The sequence below is a fragment of the Pisolithus orientalis genome (genome assembly GCF_024613125.1).
Source record: "Pisolithus orientalis strain OTSU chromosome Unknown F5J12scaffold_52, whole genome shotgun sequence".
In the NCBI taxonomy this organism is placed as follows: Eukaryota; Fungi; Basidiomycota; class Agaricomycetes; order Boletales; family Pisolithaceae; genus Pisolithus; species Pisolithus orientalis.
In genome coordinates, this window is record NW_026260833.1 from 144735 (window position 1) to 166042 (window position 21308).

Below are 21308 nucleotides of genomic sequence, written 5' to 3' on the forward strand. Positions count from 1 at the left end.
TTAATTTCCTGATGTAGTGCCATAGGGTAGTGTTGCTGTTGCATTATTATACTAATCTTATTGCCGTCTATACTACACATGTTGCAGCACCTGTTGCAATGTCTATACTACTTTTGTTGCAATGTGTTGCAGCACCTTGTGTATTGCACACAGTGCCATAGCACCATAGGTGTTAGATTTGGCAAGTCCGAGTCGTGAGTGTCACTTTCATTTTAAGGCTTTATTTCATATAGTACTACTTTTGTTGCAATGCATTGCAGCACCCATTGCAACATCTATACTACTTTTATTGCAATAATATTGCAATAATTCATGGTTGATGTGCCATCGTGAGTGGTGCAACAGAGCCCAATGGTAGTTACCGTGTTAGTTGCAACAAACTGGCATGAACTTGTGGAATGGACGTCCTCGTACCTATTAGTCTTGTACTAAACTAAGTATGTACTTCAATAATCCTGCCAGGACGTGGTGCCGAAACCCAGTCGATGACAAGTTCTATGGGTGGAAACCGAGCCAGTGGTTCGTCCGCCATTTCGGATGCTCTCGATGCCACTGATACGTTGTTGGGCTCTGCTTCTGCCAGACTTGGAATTGGGCTGTGCCCTTGGTGGGACCCACGAGCTGCTCATGCCTGAGCAGCAGCTTGTTTGTAGTGTTTCTTCCTTATTGCAGCAACTGAGAATAAAAAGCTTTCTTCTCTCCATAACATGTGAGCCGGATTCTCCACTGGCATAGACTGGACTATGTGATCAAACAGCTCATCGTATCTCGGCTCTAAACCCCATTCTGGGGTTGCATAAGTACACACAAGGATGTTTTACATAGAGAGCACCTGCACTCCCGCAAATTAATCCCCACCAGATGCAGACCGGCGGCACTCAAAGTTTCGCGCGACCACTACCACCCGAACCCCCTTCTGGACCCACCAAAATTCTGACCATCAACTCCGCTATCTCAGCGGACTTCCACGCTCGGAAAATTTTCGCGATTTCCGACCCAATCGTTGTCTTGTCCATGGTCGGGTCCCCCCAATGCATCTTCACTCCTAACACCCCCCGAACATACGTATAAAGCATGCCGGTTCGGCCGAGCAACTTCCCTCCAGCATCAGGGGATTTTGCATAACCTGCCCTGGTTTCCATGAAAATTTGGCGGGAGTGCCTGGTGAGTGATATGCGCCACTGGTTGATGGCTTTGAGAGGTACGTCCATGGTGGCGGTCTCATCATTTAGGAGGGATATGAACGTGGACGCAAGGTCACCCATTACACGCTCGAAACGAGTCGTGGAATCCTGATCGGTAGACCCGTTCAAGAGCACGATCAGACGATTGTTGAGGTGTGTGAAGAAGTTATCGTCAAATCGTACACCAGGGAGGTGCACGGCAGTCTCGGTGCGAAGTACGGAGAAGAGCTTGCTACGGAATGTCGCCTCGATGGTCCGGAGATCAGCTGCCTGGCAGAGAGCGAAGATGTGGGTTGACATCAACTATATGACTATGAGTATCGCTGGCAGGGACACTCAGTAGGGACGTAATAAGACTTTCCATGAAACAAAGCTTGACTGCGTCAAGAGTATAGCGCCCGCTTATCAGAGCAAGAGAGTTGATAGACCTGTGTGAGTATGTCAGTGCGCATCAGCCGTAGTCTACATAAAGGCACTTGACTGGTTGTGCATCTCAGCAGAAACAACGTGCGTGCTGACAGGATTGGCAAGGTACGCAATCTCTAAAAGAACGATTAACGAGTGACATTACTGTCGGACTCATTCTCAACCCACCAGAGAGGTAGGCAGCGGCAGCAATATCTGCGCCCTTCAGACTGTAGTCGACGCTAGGCTCGCCAACCGCGAGATTGGGAGGCAGCCCGCAATTCGTGGAGTGGTTCAGCAATTCGGTGAGCTGAGCAAACATCAACTTGGCTTGGGACAGAATATCAATTCCGTGTGTCCCTGTGTCCCTAGAGGCGGTCAGAGCGTACCTATATGGTGTACCACCAGCCGCATTTTCTCTGTTGCCTGGGATTCATGAACAAAAGACAATCCTCAAAGAAGCAACCGCCTACTGAAGTCACGGCCATAGCCATAAAATTCGCACCATGATGCAGGTATTCTTTCTGCACGTCGACAATGGGGTTGTCTGTTGTCGAATTCAGCTCCACATCCAATATTTTCTGAGCGACAAGCAAGTCCTCAAGCTGCGGTCCGAGCCACTGTGGAACGGAACGCAGACAATATCTGTCCTGTCGTAGCGCTGCCTCGGGGTCAGATTCGACATGATGAGGTCGTGCGAGCTTGGAGGACAGGAGAACACGACGAATATTGGCTGCAGCTTCGATCTGGCCTGGGTGCGGGCGGGCAGCTTCGTGCAGGTATGGAGTGAATGGTTCCTGGAACCCTTTGAGCATCTCGACCGCTAATATGGTACTTGAGCTCGACCACATCTCAAAGTCAAAACAAGACCGGATTACCGAAAGCGGACAAAACCTGGGAAGCGAGGCCGATGATGTGGCAGTCATGCATCCCCAAACATGCAACAGCACTGGAAGCACCCGTGCCGTTTATTAATGAAAGTCCTTCTTTAGCAATGAACTCGATCGGTTGCAGTCCGATTTTCTGTAGGATAGTGGGGGAATCATACACCCTGCGTTCCGCGCTACGTGTGACTTAAGTGCAAAGCCGCGATAACGAGGACGCAAACAAGAACTACCCTTGGCCATACCATGCATAATTATCAGGATGACCCGTCAAGACGCCAGATATGTACGCAAGAGGAGCCAGATCTCCAGATGCACTTATGCTCTGACGGATCGGAACACAAGGTGCGACGTCGTGAAGCAGTAGTTTGTATAAACCCTCGATGACGATCCAACGCGTTCCAGATTGGGCACGAATGAGAGAATTAAGTCGAACGAACATCACACCACGGATCCAATCTTGGGGAAACAATAGTTCCTGTTCCTCAGGAGTGAGAACTTGTCCGTTTTTAAACGCGGGAACGATGCCAGCTTGGCAGTGCGCGATGAGCGCCTTCTGTAGAAGCGCGGTTTGTTTCGTCCGCGTTGTCGCTAAAATATACGAGTTCGAGGGATGAGGACCAATTTACATGGGAAAAGAGCCACCAAACTCACCGCTCCCTCCGAAGCCGGTAGTAATCCCATATTGGCTTTGTTCACCTAACGCTAGCTTTGCGACGACGGCGACCGCGTCGGCGATTTCTCGCTGTTTTTCTGGAGAGGAGGCAATACGGGGAAGATGAGCATCGCTACATTAATCAACCGGGTCAGATAGCGACGCTCATATTTCTGTAGGACCAACCGAGAGACAGCCACTACTGCGGGAACATCGACACTGTGGCCGTCGATGACCGCGGTTTTCTGACCACGAGAATATGACCGAACTGATTCCAAGTGCTGGTTAACGGAAGACAAGTGAGAAGACATGGTGCCGAGAGATGGAAGCGTGCAGAACGAAAGCCAGGGCTAGCACTGAGATGCACATTAAATATACCGAAGACCCTCTGGCCCGTCCGGGAGTCCCTCATCACCATCCCAACAAACAAAAATAAGTACATCAGAAGTGTGGTGTTGCTGCGTGGCTGGTCGCACTGGGCCTAGCACAATTAAAGAACCTTCGTGCATTGTCGTCATCCAGTCCTGTGGCGTGATGGGGGGAAAGTTGGGTTACCTCTTATATCATGTGCGTCTCCCATGATTGGGAGCAAGGCAAGACAGGAGGAGCGAGAAAGTGACAGGCTATTGTTGGATGGCTGCGGAGGACGGAAGTGAAAAGCAAAACGTTGCCATATAGGGGCACTTCTTTCTTTCTTTATCTCTACGTATGATCCTTCTCATCGCCGCTGTGATTTAGATTTCAAGTCTCTCGATACAACTCCCTTCGACATAGCGGCACGCTCACGGGTGGTTGGCTTTTGCAGTCAGTATGCGAGGCGTTTCGCATCGCACACCTCTTGGCACGGGGTCCTTCCACCTCTCGCCTCGCTTCTACTCTCATCTGGTCTATAGACCAGGACCCTGCGGTCGATTTACATTTTACAGTGACACCATCGTGATCAAACCTAGTGTGGGCAAGTGTCATATCCCGAGTAACCAGTCACGAAACTATGCCTGGTGATGCATAGATTACGTATGGGTTGAGAGCACCACTCAGGTCCCAAGATAGGAAGAAGCGTGACATTCAGTTCCCTTGACTCGGGATGCTTTTTCTAGTATAAATTCTGCACTCTTCTGCTCCCCTGCGACCACCTCCAACTCCTAGAAGAAACGTAAACAACATGAGTGATTACCTACCTACCACCCCAAATGGAAGCTGTCAATTGTCACACCTTACAATACAACTCTAACAGACTGTTATATACATTCACCGCAGTACAGGAGTGATACTAACTTGCAAATCATTTTACAGGAGAAAATGGCTCGAAGTCCAAAATATGGTTAGAATAACCGGCTTACTGAAAAGCATATGTACTGCGTGGGACCCTCCATCAATATCCCTGTCGCATGAGGTCCGGTCGGCTCTTGGAAGGAAAATAGATATTAGAAACGAGACTTCAGAGGCACTTGAGCTGCGGAATGCGCATTATGTTCTGGTCGTCGTTGGTCTGGTGACCGGCTCTGCTATGCTGTGGCAAGCATCGCCAAATCGTTCTGCGTGGATCGTGGCAACCCATGGAAAAATTCCCGTAAACATTTGCGGTTTAGCTTCCCGGTGACCGTGCATGGCACTGCATCGACTGGGACCCAAATCGTAGGCCAACGGAACTCCAATAATCTCGGCTGAATGAAAGCCATCAAACGAAGGATTTCAGCCTTGACATCGTCCGAAAGCTGAAGCGTTAATCTGTGTGAGCCATTGACAAAGCGGGAGGCAAGGAATGAAGCGATGCGCGGCTCTTCATTGTATGTGACAACCTCCGCTGCTATCGACCACTTGCTTTCGGCCGCATGGAGAGCAGCCTCGATTTCTCCTACTGCAGGTGAGACCTCGCAAGTTGCAAACCGAAACGATGAATTAACACACCCAGCTCAATTCTGCAAGCAGTCAGTTTGATTTGCCTGTCTCGACGTCCAATAAATTGAAGTCTTCCTTCATGGTTGACACTGGGAAAACCGGCATTCAAAGATCAGAATGGGCAGGACGCGTTAAGACTTACCGGCCAAAGTCTCCAGTTCGGTACATCCTAAACTCTTTCCTGAATGGGTCCACCATGAACGACTGCGCGGTAGCTTCTGGGTCTCCAAGGTAGCCTAAGCCCACAGTTGGACCGGACACAAATATCTCCCCTACACAACCAACCGGCACGAACTTCATGTCGCAATCTAGAACGTAAAGTCGTGTCTGCCCTCCAATACTGAACCCCGCGGGGGTCTCGTTTGATGCTGACGAGCGCACGGGAGTTTCCACCGTAAAACCGCAGATGGACTCGCTGGGACCGAAAGCATTGAGTAGCGTTCGTCCATCACTAAGCCACTCTACGTATATAATTTGTAAAATGGAGAAGCTACAGAAAATGAGACGCACTCTCCCGTACGAACCGCGTCAGGGGTTCACCCGTGAACACAACCAATTTCAAGAATGGGTAATCTGCAGGGTGCAACTGCATACCTCGCGTCGGTGAAAGGGTAATCGAGTTGGCTTTCGTTGCAACAAGGGCGTCGTGTATGTCCGACACGGTTTCAATTTTCATAGTTATGCAAACCGAGCCGCCTACGTAATGCGTGAGGAAGATTTCTTCGATAGAACCATCCCAGTACAATTCATGCACCTGTGTAGCATATCACCGATTGCTGACAATGATAGAGACGAAGATCATCCTACCATGAGCTGACGTGTTTCCATCGTACGACCAAAAGCGGGTGCAGCTTCGACGATCCAGTGCACCAAATTCGAATGCGACGTCATGCATTTTTTCGGAGGACCAGTCGATCCACTTGTAAAACTTAAATACGCCAGAGTGTTTTTTGGATTTCCTATAGGAAAGAGGCCAGGCTGCCATGCGCTATCCAAGTGACACCATTTCTCCGCCACAGTGTCTATCGAAACAATGTTCTGTCCGTAGCTCATCGCACGCAATTTCTCCTCCAGCGATGTAGCTGTCAGGAATAACGAGGAGTTAGTCATATCGACTGTCTGGTGGAAGAGTATGATAGGTGTTTCAATGTCGACAGCGAGAAATGCTGCGCCGACTTTTAGGATCGCATAGAGGACAACGATAGCCATCGCAGACCGCGGCAAGAAAAGAAGTACAATATCACCGGGACGAACAGATAAAGCATCTTTTAAGTACCGCGCGAATTGGTTGGAGGCGGCGTCGAGTCCAGCATAGGTATATACCACTCTTCCATCGCATTCAACCGCGGCATTGTCTGGACGGGCAAGGGCGCGACGTGCCAGCAGATCGTAAACGTAAGTATAACGTGAGGGGTTCTCCGGTTCCGCTAAACTGCTGGTTTTGATGACAGAGGGGAGTTCCTGCATGAAAGCTCGCTCGCTCGCAGTCATCATATTGAGTTCCGCACCAGAAAATGAGGGGTTAACGACGAGTTGCTCAAATACAAGAACAAGGTGGTCGAGGATATACTGCATATCTTGCACGTCAAAAACGCTGGGATCGAACCTCGATGTGAAGGTGAACGACCGCGAAGGGGTGTACGAGAGTGTTAGGTACAGCGGTGTGTCGTATGAGCGGAAATGCGATCCCTGATCCAAGGAGAGCAGCGACAACGCAGGCTCCTCTAGAACCTCCACAACAGAGTGGATTCCCTTGTTCATCATGCTCTTGGCGACTTCCCAGGCTGCTGACGCATGAATGGCATCTTGAGCTAGTTGCATGGACAACTGCTCTCGAGGAGAGGGTGTCGAGGCAAACTGAACCCGTCGAGGGACGAGAACAATCCCTGGTAGAGCTAGATACACATTATTCTTTAGTGATAAAACTCGAAGACGTTAAATGACATGCCTTCAGCAACAAGCACATCCTCAGTTCCAGCATGCCGCGACAGAACCACAGCCCAAGCATACAGCAGAGTCAATCGAATATCCTCGTGCTTCATTCGTTCTAGAGCAAGATGCTCGAAATCTGAGTTTGATTTCGTGATGCAAATGGAAGCAGAGGCTGAAGGTGCATGAACACGTTCGGTGAGGGGGACCGAGCTGAAGTCTGACAACAATGTGTGCCAGTAGCTCTCAAAATCTGCGTATAACTGACTGGTCATCGTATTACACCCAGATGGTGGGATGGGGGGGACAGCAAAGGAAGAGGAACAACACAAGTCGATGCAGTGAAGAACGCGTGCAAGAGCAGAGTTGTCAGAGAGCAGAGGGCCGGCAGATAAAACAAGGTGAGATGGCCCATTATGAACGTCGACGAGGATATAAAATCAAGTACAGTTGCAAAGGGCCGTTCCAAAAATGCCGCTGATGGTTTATGTGAGAGAATTTAGTTGGGCAGATGAGTTATTGGTACCGGGTACCAGGTTGGCGCATGAATCCATCGATCCTTGAAGTGAACTCTGGTCGGCCGCTCCTTCCAGCGAACCCGGATCACCATTCCCCGTATTGTAGAAGTAAGTTCTCGTACTTTCCATTGCACGGGACCTTGGCAGTCGAATTTGACAATTTCCACTCTTCGATCACCTTCAAGGCGCACTGTGCTTTGGAAGTTTCAGTGTTGGAGCTTCGGTTGCGGCGGCTCCGATGGTTGTAATATTGATGACGATTCGCTTGAGTCGCACCCCGGAATCCTCGGGGCTGTAGTTTCTGGCGTATTGGCCGTAATGTCTGGATCGAGACTAACTGGCTGCAAAACATGGTGCCGCTGAAACATATTTGCATTATTAGGTATATTTACAGCTGAAGCCACACCTGGTCCCCTGTGCCATATTGTATGCTTAGAAATTTCCTCGGCCCGACCGAATTGCACGGTCATGTTTAGCTTCTCCCAGAGTATGTCCAGGGACCACGATGAAAGATTCTCTGGGATCCTGACATGTAGCTTATTAGGTCCAGCAGTATACACGGATATCGCTTTACATAGCTTTACGGTGTTTATATAAAGCCATTACAAAGGTGAACCCAAGCAAGGCCAATGGAAAATCAAGGAATACCAAGGTATGAGGCCAATAGTGATAGTATGATGTGGCGCGGTCGGAGAGGACGGTGGCGAACGCGAGACTGACTCACCATCTCGAATGGTCATCGACCGTATCCATACGCCAAAGGTGGCACGTTGGCGCGTCTTCTATCGCCTGTAGTTGGTCAAGCAGATAGTGGGCCCGCTTGTCCGTATACGCGGGAGGTTCCTTGGAAAGTGGACCTAAGGTAAATGGTTTAGAGTTGCCTATTTGCACTTACTGATTTCAACACCTTTAACTCGTCGCGTATAGGCTGGATGCGCTGGGCGGCCTGGTCATTATGTTCTCTATCTTCTCGAACCCCAAACATAAGGAAAACGATGGCCAAGCGAGAACGCTTCTCTCGTCGCGCCGGTGGAGGTGGGGTGATTGACCGCTTTAGTGACCCTGCGGAGAAGGACAATGCTTTGGCCTGGATGTTCCTTCGTGGGTTGCTAGGAGCTTATCACCAGGTCCGAATAGCCTGGATGGTTGAAAGCATTTTCTATTCACCCCAAATGTGGTCTGACCATGCCGAGATGGGGCTGCGGTACAGACGCAACAATATCACATCTTCGAGAAGCCCTTGATTCACTTAATATTCTGATAGCTTCCCTACCCGGTAAGATCCTGGAACTCGGGTCATATCAGGAGCAAGTTGTTCGTTGCCGGTCTCCCGCCTTCCGTTTACCCGAGGAAATGAGGACCCGTTGCTAGTGTCCAGTCTCGTGCCGGTGTGCCGATATTGGCGAAATATCGTTGTCAGTACACCAGAACTGTGGATACTCCGTGACGATCTTCTGCACAAATGTAGTGTCTGGTGTCCCCCTTCCTTTTACTTATCTCCCGCTGACGTCCGAAACTCTTGTTGCTATTTGGCATTGCATTCCGCTGAAAGCACCTGCCCGCTCGGGACCGAGATTGTCTGTTGGCAAACTTTTTGTCCCTATATCAGCATCGAGTTCTGCATGTGCTTTCTCCATGGCGCAGGGACAAGTATGAAAGCGCTGAAGCAGCTGAAAGGGTCAACGCAACATAGAAGCCACAAGCAACAGAGTTTGCCTGAACAACTGACGCAATCCCGAAGGTCGTGAAAAATGCAGTCGTACTACATCATATTTGAGGACAACCTCAGCACAAGGAGCGCCAGTGCACTGCGATGCAACCTTTGATACAGGTCGCTGATGGCCGTTTTACACCAAATGGAAGCCGTAAGCGTCACACCTTACATTGCAACTCCAACAGAGTATTGGGTACATTGGTCACAGGACAGAAGTGATACTAACTTGCAAACCATTCCACAGGAGAAAATGACTCGAAGTTCAAAATATGGACAGGGCAATCCGCCCGCTAAGAAGCATAAGTACTAAATGAGACCCTCTTTTGATATCCGTGTCCCGAGTATTTGGGGCCCATCCGCCTTTTAGGTATTAGAAGCAAAACTTCAGAAGCACCTTAGCACAAGCTACTTCAACTGCGGAACTCACATTATGTTTCGGCCGTTGTTGGTCCAGTGACCTGCTATGCTATGCTATGGCAAACATCGACAGCTCTTCTGCGTAGATAGGTGGCAGCCTATAGAAAAATTCCTGCAAACATTTACAGTTCAGCTTCACAGTGAGTGCGCATGACAGCGCATCCACTACAATCCAAAGCTTAGGGCAACGGAACTTCAGTAATCTCAGCTGAATAGGAAGCCATCAGGCGAAGAACCTCAGCCTTAACATCTACTGTTAACCGAAGCTTGAAACTGCGTGAACAATTGACGAAGCATAGGAGCAAGAAGTGAAGCGATGCGCAGCTCTTCATTGTACGTGACGAGCTCCGCTGTTATCGACCACTTGCTTTCAGCCTCGATTTCCCCTACAGCAGGTAAGCCTCACAAGTTGCAAACCTGAAACAATGAAATAGCACACCCAGCTCAATTCTGCAAGCGTTATTTAGTCTGACTTGTCTGTCTCGACATCCAATGAAGTAAAGTCTTCATGATCAACGCTGGAAAAACCTGGCATTCAAATATGTGAATAGGCAGAAGGGGTTAGGGCTCACTGGCCAAAGTCGCCAGTTCGGTACATCCTAATCTCTTTCCTGAGGGGATCCATCACAAACGACCGCGTGGTAGCCTAAGCCCACGGTTGGACCGGACACGAACATCTCCCCTACGCAGCCAACCGCCACAAACATTATGTCGCAATCTAGAACGTGAAGTCGTCAATACTGAACGCCACAAGGGGTCCCATTTGATGCTGACGAGCGCACAGGAATCTCCACCGTAAAACCGCAGATGGACTCGCTGGGACCGAAAGCGTTAAATAGCATTCGTGCAGGCATTCTGTGTAATGCCACTTTTAAAAGGGAGAAACTACAGAAGACTGAGACGCACTCTCCCGCACAGACCGCGTCAAGGTTTCACACGTGAATACAACCAATTTCAAGACTGGGTAATCTGCAGGGTGCAGCTGCATACCTTGCGTCGGCGAAAGGGCAACTGAATTGGCCCTCGTTGCAACGAGGGCATCGTGTATGTGCGAAACGATTTCAGGTATCATAGCTATACAAACCGATCCGCCTATGTAATGAGTGAGGAAGATTTCCTCGATGGAACCGTCCCAGAACAACTCGTGCGCCTAGAAAGCGTATCACTGATTGCTAACAATGGTAGAGACGAAGACCATCCTACCAGGAGCTGACGTGTTTCCATCGTACGACCAAGAGCAGGTGCAGCTTCGACGATACAGCGCACCAACTTCGAATGCGACTGTCACGCATTTCCTCGGGGAACCAATCAATCCACTTGTAAGACCTAGGTAAACTAGAGTGCTTTCCGGAAGTCCTGTGGGGAGGAGGTCAGGCTGCCATGTACTGCCTAAGTGAGACCATTTCCCCGTCACGGTGTCTATCGTGACAATGGTCCAGCGATGTACCCGTCAGGAATAACGAGAAGTTAGTCATACCGACGGTTTAGTGGAAGAGTATGATAGGCATGTCGATGTCGATGGCGAGATATGCTGCACCAACCTTTAGGATCGCACAAAGGACAACGATGGCCATTGGAGACTGCGTTAGAAAAAGGAGTACGATGTCACCGGGACGAACAGATAAAGCATCTTTCAAGTATCGCGCGAATTGGTTGGAAGCGGCGTCGAGTCCAGCATGGGTATATACCACTCTTCCATCGCATTCAAGGGCGACGTTGTCCGGATGAGTAATGGCGCGACGTGCCAGCAGATTGTGAACGTAAGATTAACGTGCAGGGTTCTCCGGATCCGCTAAACTGTTGATTTTGACGACAGAGGAAGTTCCTGCATGAACGCATGCTCGTTCGCAGTCGCCATATTGACTTCCACACCAGACAATGAGGAGTTAACGAGGAGTTGCTCAAATGCAAGAACGAGGTGGTCGAGCGTATACTGCATATCTTGCGCGTCGAAGGCAATGGGGTCGAACCCCAAAGTAAAGGTGAACAAGCGCGATGGAGTGTAGGTGTGTGTTAGATGGAGCGGCATGTCGTATGAGCAGAAATGCGATCACTGGGCTAAGGAAAATAGCGAAAACGCAGGCTCCTTGAGAATCTCTGCAACAGAGTGAATCACCTCGTTTATCTCTATCACGCTCTTGGCGACTTCCCAGGCTACCGAAACATGAATGACATCTTGAGCCAGTTGCGTGGATAACTGCTCTCGAAGAGGGGATATTGAAGCGAACTGAACCCGTTGAGGGACGAGAACGATCCCGGGAAATGCTAGATCACATTCCTCATTAGTGGTAAAACCGAAAGACGTCAGATGACATGCCTTTAGCAACGAGGACATCCTTAGTTCGGCGTGCTGTGACAGAACCACAGTCCTTTCAAGAGATGGCCTTTATGCCATTATGCGTTCCTTGTAAACCCTGTGATGATTCCCCCGCGTTGTCAGTATTGTCCCCGACATTATACTCGTCATTTAGCCGTCGAGGCTGTTTGTTACACCGTTTGTTCTTCTCGTACCCACAACAGGTTTGGGCATATAGACAGCCGGGTCTTGAATGCAAGTACACTAGAACTCTAGAACTTACAGGGAGGACTGGCGACTCGTCGGTCAGCTCGGATGGATGGAGACGCCATTTTGATGTGAACGTATTTGCACTCGTAAGCACGTTGAAATTTGTTCTGCCATCCCTTCGGGCATTCATGAATGATGGGGTGCCCTACACACGTACCGGAGCAGCGACTTGCAGCTCGCTGCCTTACCTGTATTATGCCCGGCACAAAATCGCCGAGACGACCAGTGCACGTGCAATCGCTTCAAACCATCCAATAATACTTGTCCAAGTGCCTGCTGAAGTGTACCCAATATAGCAGATAGGTTCGTAGATACAGTAGACACCTCAAGGCCTCATTCTTAACGCTAGTCTGTTCTGCAGTTGCATATACAAGGGTTACATCTTGTACCTAGATCTACTGTTACAAGGTCAGACGGGAAACACCTGTACATGTTGACTACATGCTTACACCATTCCTATGGACTGTATTGTCGTTGATGATGTGAATGTGTCCGGACAAATGTAAGGACATACTTGCCAAAATCCATGTTAGTTAAACCACTGATGCGGAGGGTGTTTGAGAGCTTGTACTCGGACCTTGCGTGTTGGTGTTGGTGGTGTCCCTCGAAATAGTTGCACCTGACCACTTGGCTTGCTCTGTGGCGCGAACGTCAAGCAACAACTGATATTTCGAAGTGCCCGCTCCAGCATCAAACATGATTCTAGAATGACGTATATTCAGATTCATAACGACGCGATCTGCCAAATGATGCTGCTTACCGTTGCAAATGAAGTGGATCATCATCTGGGTCTGTCAATGAAGACATAACCGACTCAACTGTTTCCGCTAATGCTCGCTGATGGTGGTGACGTTGCCGCGTTCGAGCGTGTGACAGTACTTACCCAGGAGTATTCCACCGTTCGACGGTAGTGATGAGCCTGAACTTTGTGAGATGACATCTAAGGAGTTGGGAAAATTGGCTTGCCTTCGATACTAGTTCGTCCACTTCTGCGCGGATCCCACACCAACAGAGCCACAAGATCTATTAACGAATGGACCATCAGTGTCGGAAGGTAGCAAGTCGATGCTGTCCTTGCCTTTCCAGTGATATCCTCCTCAAGCGCTCACTGTTCGTCTTCATCCCCCGTTGCACTAAGTTTTGCTTGGAGCGTCTCTACCTCTTTCGCCATGGAAGGAATGTTGAAGTGCCTACATATAGTGTTCAAGGCGTGGACTGCTAAAAGTTCGATATACAATGCCGACCTATCATATTCAATGCGACTGGCTGGACCTGCCCATCTGGAGCCGGGAAGCACTAAAAGGTAGAAAAAAAGAAAGAATAAGAGTACTCACGAGAAGTCATGTTCCTTGACTGGATCGCTCAAGGCAAGCCCAATGTATTCGAGTAGCTGTTTGTGATTGGAATTAGCGCCTACTGGTTTCTGTCGATAGAAGAACCTACGCTAGCACTCGGAGTTCGTGAGATGGACTCCAACTCGCGTGTCACTTTCTGCTTTTCACTAGCATACCGGCGCGCGCCAGACCATACAAGAGTTTGGCTCCGCTCACGCCAGAGAGGTAACACAACTTCAAGGCGCGGGTCCAGTGCGGCATTGGAATGCCGCTTTCCCCTGAATAGGTCTGCTAGTAAACTATGTGCTAACGCGGTAATGTAAGTTTGTGGGCGAAAATGCATATTGTGACGGGCCAACCTTCCACATTGCCCACAGAAATCTCATTACGTGAATCAGTTTCCATCATCGAAGGGAGCCTTTCAAAAAATGCTATTTTGCCGACCTTCGTTCAACGGTGGGTATGTGTGAGACGAAGCTGTGAAAAAAAAAAAAAAAGAGTACGCACGTAATTTCTGAGATACGGGAGACCAAACATGTCAGAGAAAATTTTGATTGTTCTATCAGTATTGTGTCGATTCTGTTGCCATCGTGGGTGAATATATGCGTGTTTCATATAATTGCCCAACACACCAAAGACTTGCGACGGGCTTCAGGTCTTCTAGATTGATCCTGAAGATAGCATGATCGGCATAGACAAACCCCAAGCATGATAAGAGAAGGTACCATATTCATGAGGGAGTAAAAGTGCTCCCTACATCCCGAAACACAGTGTCAGTAACAGCACACATAGTCATCCCACGGGCATACCGAATACTTTGGAATTGTTTCCTTCTCTCTTCAAAAAACGGTTTTCTTTGCCAAACTTGCGGGCTTGCGGCGGTATATAGTAGAGCCAAACCCTGTGGCTCTGTGGAGTGGTTCCCATCGCCTGAGGTTGAGGCTGACACTCAAGGTCAAAAAATGAGCAGCATACAATCGTTGTGGAAACTCACCATCCCCTGAATCCGTTCGTTTTCCCTCATCACCAGCTCTATCGAAGTCTGCGCGTTGTATGACTGTTATCACCAAATGTTTGTCTGCAGTACGGTTAGACAAGGCTTTCAGTAGCAGGGCCAAACATTCGTTGGTGGGAAGTGACAAGCCCTTTGGTTGACGCAGCTGAAGGCATCTGCCATCGTCAACATATTCTATAATACCGTCATCCGGTTTCCTGCTCCGCATGTCAACTACACAGGAGACCACGGGGAAATAAACTGAGCTCGTGGGGTCATTGCCAAGGGTCCGTGTATCCTCAAATATATTGCCAGTGCGTTTGAAATAACCATCGTCGTAGTCACCATAATCGCCCAGCTGGTCATATCAGACTTGACACATATGAGTATGAATGCATGACTTACTGCAACCCGTTTACCAGAACATCCTTCTAGCCCTGTACGCCATCCGTCCAGTTTGTACCAATGTGATTGTGAGTAAGATACAGTGTTTTGGACCCTGGAAACGCCGTGGGGATGTCCGTAGTGTTAGTCCTGTCGAAGCTGGATCCAGAGAATACCAAATCGATGATAGCCAGACCGAAACCATCGATTCTACATGCCAATAGGGCACGGAGATGAGACGGAGTCTTGTGATAGGGGATGACGGGCAAGCACACTTGGATCCCCGCATTACTGACAGCGAATGTGCGGAGTGACTGGCTGAGCGACGGGCACGCCACTTCAGCCATACAACTCTGCCCCAGTGTATCGGGTTGGTCGAGATACCCAGAAAGTGCCAGGGATTGCCGAGTTCGCCCTTTTCGATCTCCTTCATTAGTCCGTCGACAAATTCGCCGGGCTCCACCTTCACCATGGCACCACAGCCCCGAAAGTCGCTTGGATCCTGCCAGGACACTGCCTGCCCGCGGCCTGTGTGGATTCCATGCAAATATGCTGTGATTGCTGGATGTGCGGATGATTTCCAGTTGTAACCTCTGAAATGCCTTTTCACCCTCTCCATACAGCATGGGCATGTTCACTCCAAACAGCCCCATCAACGAATACGCCCGATCTTCTACACGCGTCGTCTTCCGGTCGGCGGCCCAGGACATGATTTGTGCGACTGGGACGCTTCGCAGCTAGGCCATCCCTCACAACTGCGGGTGGAATTGTCGTGATGTCCTTCAACACACATGCAAGACCTTGACTTCCTTTGGGGCGATGAGTTCCTGTAGCGTCCAGCCCCGTACAAACTACTCCGGCCAGCCATTGGACTTGTCGAACTTGTCCTCATCTCGCTTGACAGGGAAGACCTTCTCGTCGACGTCGTTGAGGTACGCATAACACACCTGTGCATTTCGGTACCACCGATACATCGAATTGATTGCCTCCGATAGTTCCGTACTGCTCTGTTTGTCGATGCAGCAGGTGTCTACCCACAACCATTCGTAGCCGTCCTTCGCTTGCTCACAACTCTTAATAATCTTTCGGTAGCCGCAGCGCTCCCTGACCTCATTCCTCTCTCCTTCCCCCATCTTCGTCAGCCCAGTCATCTCTTCGTAATTGACCTCGGCACCCCAGCGATGCGACAGTATGGCATAACCAGTATATTTGTCATCACGTTCCTTCAGGATTTCACCTTTGGGGTCAGTCTTTTGGATATCCTTTTCCCGGTCGAGAACAGCTTTCACGTCTAGTAACTTCATCTTACCCAGAAGTCAATGCAATATTCAACACGTCAACAAGGAATCACACATACTTTATTAGGTGTCCAATCCCGCAGAGTATTGTTTCACCTGGTGAGCTTTAGGCAATCACAAGACTAACGGTCGTTGCTGGTCGTAGGTGTCAGGGGAGGGACACAGGTGTTTTTCGGGGTGACTTATATATTCGGCAGACACGTGGAACAGGCGTTTTCGACTGGTACATATTATTTATTCGTTATTTGGTCTACGACAGCTTATCAAGAACATGAGACAAGACGACCTTCCAGGGTCCCCATTATTAGTTCATTGCGGTCATTCCCTCTGCAGTTGCAGCTATGGTATGTATGTAACAAGGCGGACCTAACCATCTACCAGGACACCCGTAGAGGCAGATGTCGATGAACTATGCAGACAACCATTATTGACGCAAAGAATGTCTATTACTATTTTCAGTAGATGTGTTGACCATATAGGGGAGTGCCAGAGTTCTTTTTTTGCACGGATACATGGTACAGATGGTTCGTTGCAAAAAAAAGTGCGGTGTGGCCTGAATGCTACAGCATACGTAGACCATCCCAAATGCCCCCAACTTGGAGCAGGGCCCTAGGCATTCTGTAATGATGCGCGCTTCCAAACAGCGCTAGAATCCCACCTTCATGTGAAGCTTGAAGGACGGCAAAAGGGCGGGCCGTGTTTGCATGCTGGAGACGATTGGTTGGTACCATTCCCAAACGATCACGATATTGAGGGTCCCATTAGAATTTGCGACTTCCATATGGCTTAGCTCAAACCATCAGAGGCATGATCATCTACTCACGAAGATCACAGGACATTCTGTCCGCCGAATGCAAGAACAGGAGAAAAGCATTGCGCTATCGGTGCGGGTGCTGAATTCAGGGTCAGCTATTCGAAAATCCACTTGTACCCCGCCAGAACATGTCCACTCACCTGACGTAGTATTTCGTGGAGATATCTTCGCAACATGTAGACGCTAGGGGCCAGTATCGAATTCCGGCAAGTTGCCCACGCGCCCGGGCATCGATAGACGAGATCTTCGTCGGTGGCGATATCACTAGTCTGCTGTATCACATCCTATCTCTGGGATTGGATGAGTGTACCGTAGGTAGATATTCCGATACAACACCACGCCTTCCTTCAACACGTTTCCGCCAAACCTTCTATGCGTGACTTCAGCAGATTTGAAAACGCCGGAACCTCCGGAGTCGTATAATGAGGCTTGGGGATTATTAACAAAATGGTATCATGTAATCCTCCAAATCTTCTCGATCTTGAAGAACACGTGACTTTGTAGTCTCGTTCCCAGCTCTGGGGATCGTTCAAAAGGTATTGATGCTTCCATGCGCTCGCAGCTATATCTGACACTAGATTCTGAATCTGTGCGGCTCGCATATATCTGCCAAGAAATGATTGGTCTTTCTGGCAAACTCTGCCTTCTGTGCCCAACTCAAAACACTGCTGAGCATGGGAAGGAATTTATTCACAATCAAGCCTTGGTGGCCAGCAAGCCATCTGACCTTCGAGTCGTTCACTATGCCATCGACCCTATGGGAGTTCCCTCTCAACTTCACGAGTGACACTGAGTCTCCCTGTAGTATCAAAATCAGTACCTCCGTCATGTGCCGAAGTCTTCGTTCTGTTCTTTCATGCCAATATCTATAAAGCCGCAAAGAAGTTCTAGGAACATTGTGCCCTCGGCATTTCGTCGCGACATGCAGAACGCTGTCTATCTATCCTTGGGATTCCTGGGTTTCCAAAGGTAGAAGGCTCAGAATTTTTTCGTGTATGCGGGAAGACCGATTTGACCCCGAAATCTTTGGACATGTCAGAAATTCTCTTAACGACAGAAGCGGATGCGAAAGATGCACTCCGTCAACGAATAGCTATCTATTTTGTCTGTGATGAATCGCCTGCCGGTGTGCCGACAAACATTTCTGTGGATGATGTGTTCCTTTTCCCATGCGGAGTACCGGCAATGTGGAATGTGCACCAACTCTTACTCGCATCGTGCCCTTCTCCGAAAAACGTTGTATCTGGGTAAGTGTGTCTTTGTGTAGAGGTGTCGTGGATTGTGCCATAGTAATTGCTTCGTCCCAGCTCTCTATACACAGACACTCAAAATTGTCGAGGAAAATGCCATATTCTACGGACACGGTCGTGATTATGACACTGATTGCCTATACACTATGCTCACAAGAAAGGTAGCCGAGAATCCTTCCGTGCCTCCCATACCTGCTCTCTACACGGAATGTTCATCGAAACCTCTACTACCTACCGTGAATATCCCGCGTAAACACAAACACTGGGTGCATCTGTGAATTCCTCTGCGCGCACTCTATTGAGGGTGGAGCATCCGAAAGTGAGGGCGCAGTTATCAAGCAAGTGTGGTATCCCAAGTACATAACTCCGGAGAACTACCAATCTCTGTCGCCGGCGTCTGCCTAGTGGCGAACAAGACCACGAGAATAGAGGGTATGGCGGCCTATTTTCACTCACGTTCACGAGTTTGGAGGCGTCCCGCGCATTCTACGATGCACTAGACGTCGCGAAAGATCCGAGTTACGGCACGGCGTTCACGTCGACCTATCCGTATACATTGTTGGGTCACTATTGGGAGCTGGAATTTGCGGCGGAGTATGGGGTAGAGGAGGGCTTGTTGAGAGTGGGAATAGCGTCGGAAGGTAAGGAAGCACTTCTTAGGGCTGTAGACAATGCGCTAAGGGCCGCTACGTCGGCTTGAATGAGTGTAGTGTCAGAGTCCACGACTTGTGAAGTGGTGTGGAAGACGGAAAGCCGCTGAAACGTATTGCTTATGAGTCGACATTGAGCGCGTGACACAACGCAGTTGTCACCCGGCCCGCTCTTGTTTGACTGGGACAATGGAGAACAAGTTACAAACAGAGTCGGGGATTGGCGACTCCACTCGCAGGCTACGATTCCGAGATCGTGGAGTTGTGCTTGAGACGCGACCACGTTGCCAGAACTAATGATGGGTATCATATCCAGTGAGTCAATTATGCGAATATGCACCCATATGGCGAGAATAGGGGGTATAACGTACCAGATAGTTCCTCCTACCAAATTCACCTTGGACGATGGAGATGTCCAATACTGCAAGTGCTTGGCACACATGAGTCAAACGGACAACCTTCCGAGGAAATCACCTGGGGAACAATCAGGAAGGTGCTAGGATTACCGCTTTGCATGTCCTAACTACTTACCCGAGTATCATGTTAGTGAAGCCACTGCCCGACCTTCAACCGAAGCCATAGCAAGAATTTCTTGTATCTTCCTCCAGTTCATCGCGTAGAAACCCCGTATAGGTGCGATCGTAACGATGCATACTCTCTCAGCTTGTAGGTGGATGCGGAAAGACCTTTTCAAGGGGACCGGATATCAGTCGACACCAACACACGACGAAATTACATTCTCCACCTCGGTTGTGAGTCGCTCGCTGTAACGTTCGGACCCGCGGGGTTGGGCCTGAGTCAGTGACCACCGATGCTTATCCCAAATGCAACGCTACGTTCACCCGGGTGAGTCTTCTGACGTGCAATTCTTGGATGTTGGGCTAACACCCGAGTATTAGATGCGTCGTGATGTGGCAAGCATCGCCCGCTCGCTCTGCATGGATGGTGGCAGCCCATGGAAAAATTCCTGCAAACATTCACGGTTCAGCTTCCCAGTGAGCGTGCATGGCAGCACATCCACTGGGACCTAGAGCTCAGGGTAACAGAACTTCAATAATCTCGGCTGAATGAAAGCCATCAAGCGAAAGATCGCAGCCTTTACATCGTCCTCGAACTGAAGCGTCAGACTGTGGACCATTGACGAAGCGTGGGGCAATAAATGAAGCAATAAGCGGCTCGTCATTGTGTGTGACAGGCTCCGCTGTTGTTGATCTTTTGCTTTCGGCAGCATGGAGAGCAGCCTCGATGTCTCCTGCATGAGAATAGGCGGAAGGGGTTAAGACTCACTGGCCAAAGTCGCCAGTTCGGTACATCCTAGACTTTTTTCTGAAGGGGTCTACCATGAACAACTGCGTGGTATCCTCTGGGTCTTCAACGTAGCCTAAGCCCACAGTTGGACTGGATACGAATATCTTCCCTACGCAGCCAACCGCCACAAACTTTATGTCGCAATCCAGAACGTAAAGTCGCGTTTTCCCTCCAATATTGAACGTCGCAGGGGTTTCGTTTGATGCTGACGAGCGCACAGGAATTTCCACCGTAAAACCGCAGATGGACTGGCTGGGACCAAAAGCGTTAAGTAGTGTTCGTCCATCACCAAGCCATTCTGTGTATGCGACTTGTAAAACGGAGAAACTATAGAAGATGGGACACATTCTCTCGTACGGACCGCGTCAAGGTTTCCCCGTGAACACAACCAATTTCAAGAATGGGTAATTTTCAGGGTGCAGCTGCGTACCCTAGGTAGGCGAAAGGGTAATTGAGTTGGCCGTCGTTGCAACGAGGGCGTCGTGTATGTGCAAAATGATCTCAGGTATCATAGTTATACAAACCGATCCGCCTACATAATGCGTGAGGAAGATTTCCTCGATAGAACCGTCCCAGAACAATTCGTGCGCCTGGATAGCGCATCGCTGATTGCTAACAATGACAGAGACGAAGATCATCCTACCAAAAGCGGGTGCAGCTTCGACGATCCAGTGCACCAAATTCGAATGCGATGCCATGCATATTTTCGGGGGACCAGTCGATCCACTTGTAAGACCTAGGTGAGCTGGAGGGCTTTCCGGATTTCCTATGGGGAAGAGGTCAGGCTGTCATGCACTGCCTAAATGACACCATCTCTCCGTCACGGTGTTTATCGTAACAATGGTCCGTCCCCGGCACATCGTACACAACTTCTGCTCCAGCCATGTAACCGTCAGGAATAACGCGGAGTTAGTCATATCGACCATTTGGTGGGGGAGTATGGGAGGCATGTCAATGTCGACAGCGAGATATGCCGCGCCTGCTTTTAGGATCGCATAGAGAGCAATGATGGCCGTTGGAGACTGCGTCAGAAAAAGGAGTACAGTGTCACCGGGACGAACAGATAAAAGCACCTTTTCAAGTATCGCGCGAGTTGATTAGAAGT

The 21308-nt window shown here is 49.4% G+C and overlaps 7 protein-coding genes across 7 annotated transcripts; 1 reads left to right on the forward strand and 6 right to left on the reverse strand.

Annotated features, from left to right (window-relative positions):
* Nucleotides 1-737: 737 nt before the first annotated feature.
* F5J12DRAFT_922699 (L-Aspartase-like protein) lies at nucleotides 738-3781 on the reverse strand. Its single transcript, XM_051749324.1, has 11 exons — nucleotides 3684-3781; nucleotides 3315-3627; nucleotides 3128-3261; nucleotides 2707-3064; nucleotides 2468-2652; nucleotides 2063-2412; nucleotides 1979-2015; nucleotides 1779-1919; nucleotides 1666-1726; nucleotides 1546-1612; nucleotides 738-1487 (listed from the first exon to the last, which is right to left on the reverse strand). Exons 2-11 carry the CDS (start codon nucleotides 3437-3439, stop codon nucleotides 879-881), a joined length of 2067 nt encoding a protein of 688 aa, XP_051595571.1. The 5' UTR covers nucleotides 3440-3627; nucleotides 3684-3781; the 3' UTR covers nucleotides 738-878.
* A 926-nt stretch (nucleotides 3782-4707) lies between these two features.
* F5J12DRAFT_860694 (uncharacterized protein) lies at nucleotides 4708-6436 on the reverse strand. Its single transcript, XM_051746859.1, has 4 exons — nucleotides 5835-6436; nucleotides 5538-5781; nucleotides 5037-5488; nucleotides 4708-4983 (listed from the first exon to the last, which is right to left on the reverse strand). The coding sequence occupies exons 1-3, from the start codon at nucleotides 6234-6236 to the stop codon at nucleotides 5166-5168; spliced, it is 969 nt and encodes a 322-aa protein (XP_051595572.1). The 5' UTR covers nucleotides 6237-6436; the 3' UTR covers nucleotides 4708-4983; nucleotides 5037-5165.
* Nucleotides 6437-12704: 6268 nt separating this feature from the next.
* F5J12DRAFT_897383 (uncharacterized protein) lies at nucleotides 12705-12978 on the reverse strand (the record flags this gene model as incomplete). The annotated part of the gene is made up of 2 exons (XM_051748020.1): nucleotides 12705-12873; nucleotides 12932-12978. 2 exons carry the CDS (start codon nucleotides 12976-12978, stop codon nucleotides 12705-12707), a joined length of 216 nt encoding a protein of 71 aa, XP_051595573.1.
* Nucleotides 12979-14543: 1565 nt separating this feature from the next.
* F5J12DRAFT_461928 (uncharacterized protein) lies at nucleotides 14544-15682 on the reverse strand. The gene is made up of 2 exons (XM_051739549.1): nucleotides 14905-15682; nucleotides 14544-14857 (listed from the first exon to the last, which is right to left on the reverse strand). The coding sequence occupies exon 1, from the start codon at nucleotides 15591-15593 to the stop codon at nucleotides 14931-14933; it is 663 nt and encodes a 220-aa protein (XP_051595574.1). The 5' UTR covers nucleotides 15594-15682; the 3' UTR covers nucleotides 14544-14857; nucleotides 14905-14930.
* F5J12DRAFT_860720 (heterokaryon incompatibility protein-domain-containing protein) lies at nucleotides 15508-16127 on the reverse strand. The gene has a single exon (XM_051746860.1). It carries the CDS (start codon nucleotides 16032-16034, stop codon nucleotides 15735-15737), a length of 300 nt encoding a protein of 99 aa, XP_051595575.1. The 5' UTR covers nucleotides 16035-16127; the 3' UTR covers nucleotides 15508-15734.
* Nucleotides 16128-18027: 1900 nt separating this feature from the next.
* On the forward strand, nucleotides 18028-19952 carry F5J12DRAFT_786249 (uncharacterized protein; the record flags this gene model as incomplete). The annotated part of the gene is made up of 7 exons (XM_051743397.1): nucleotides 18028-18242; nucleotides 18286-18511; nucleotides 18549-18601; nucleotides 18651-18886; nucleotides 19135-19210; nucleotides 19566-19647; nucleotides 19848-19952. 7 exons carry the CDS (start codon nucleotides 18028-18030, stop codon nucleotides 19950-19952), a joined length of 993 nt encoding a protein of 330 aa, XP_051595576.1.
* Nucleotides 19953-20065: 113 nt separating this feature from the next.
* F5J12DRAFT_462148 (uncharacterized protein) lies at nucleotides 20066-20796 on the reverse strand. The gene has a single exon (XM_051739550.1). It carries the CDS (start codon nucleotides 20548-20550, stop codon nucleotides 20179-20181), a length of 372 nt encoding a protein of 123 aa, XP_051595577.1. The 5' UTR covers nucleotides 20551-20796; the 3' UTR covers nucleotides 20066-20178.
* Nucleotides 20797-21308: the final 512 nt, after the last annotated feature.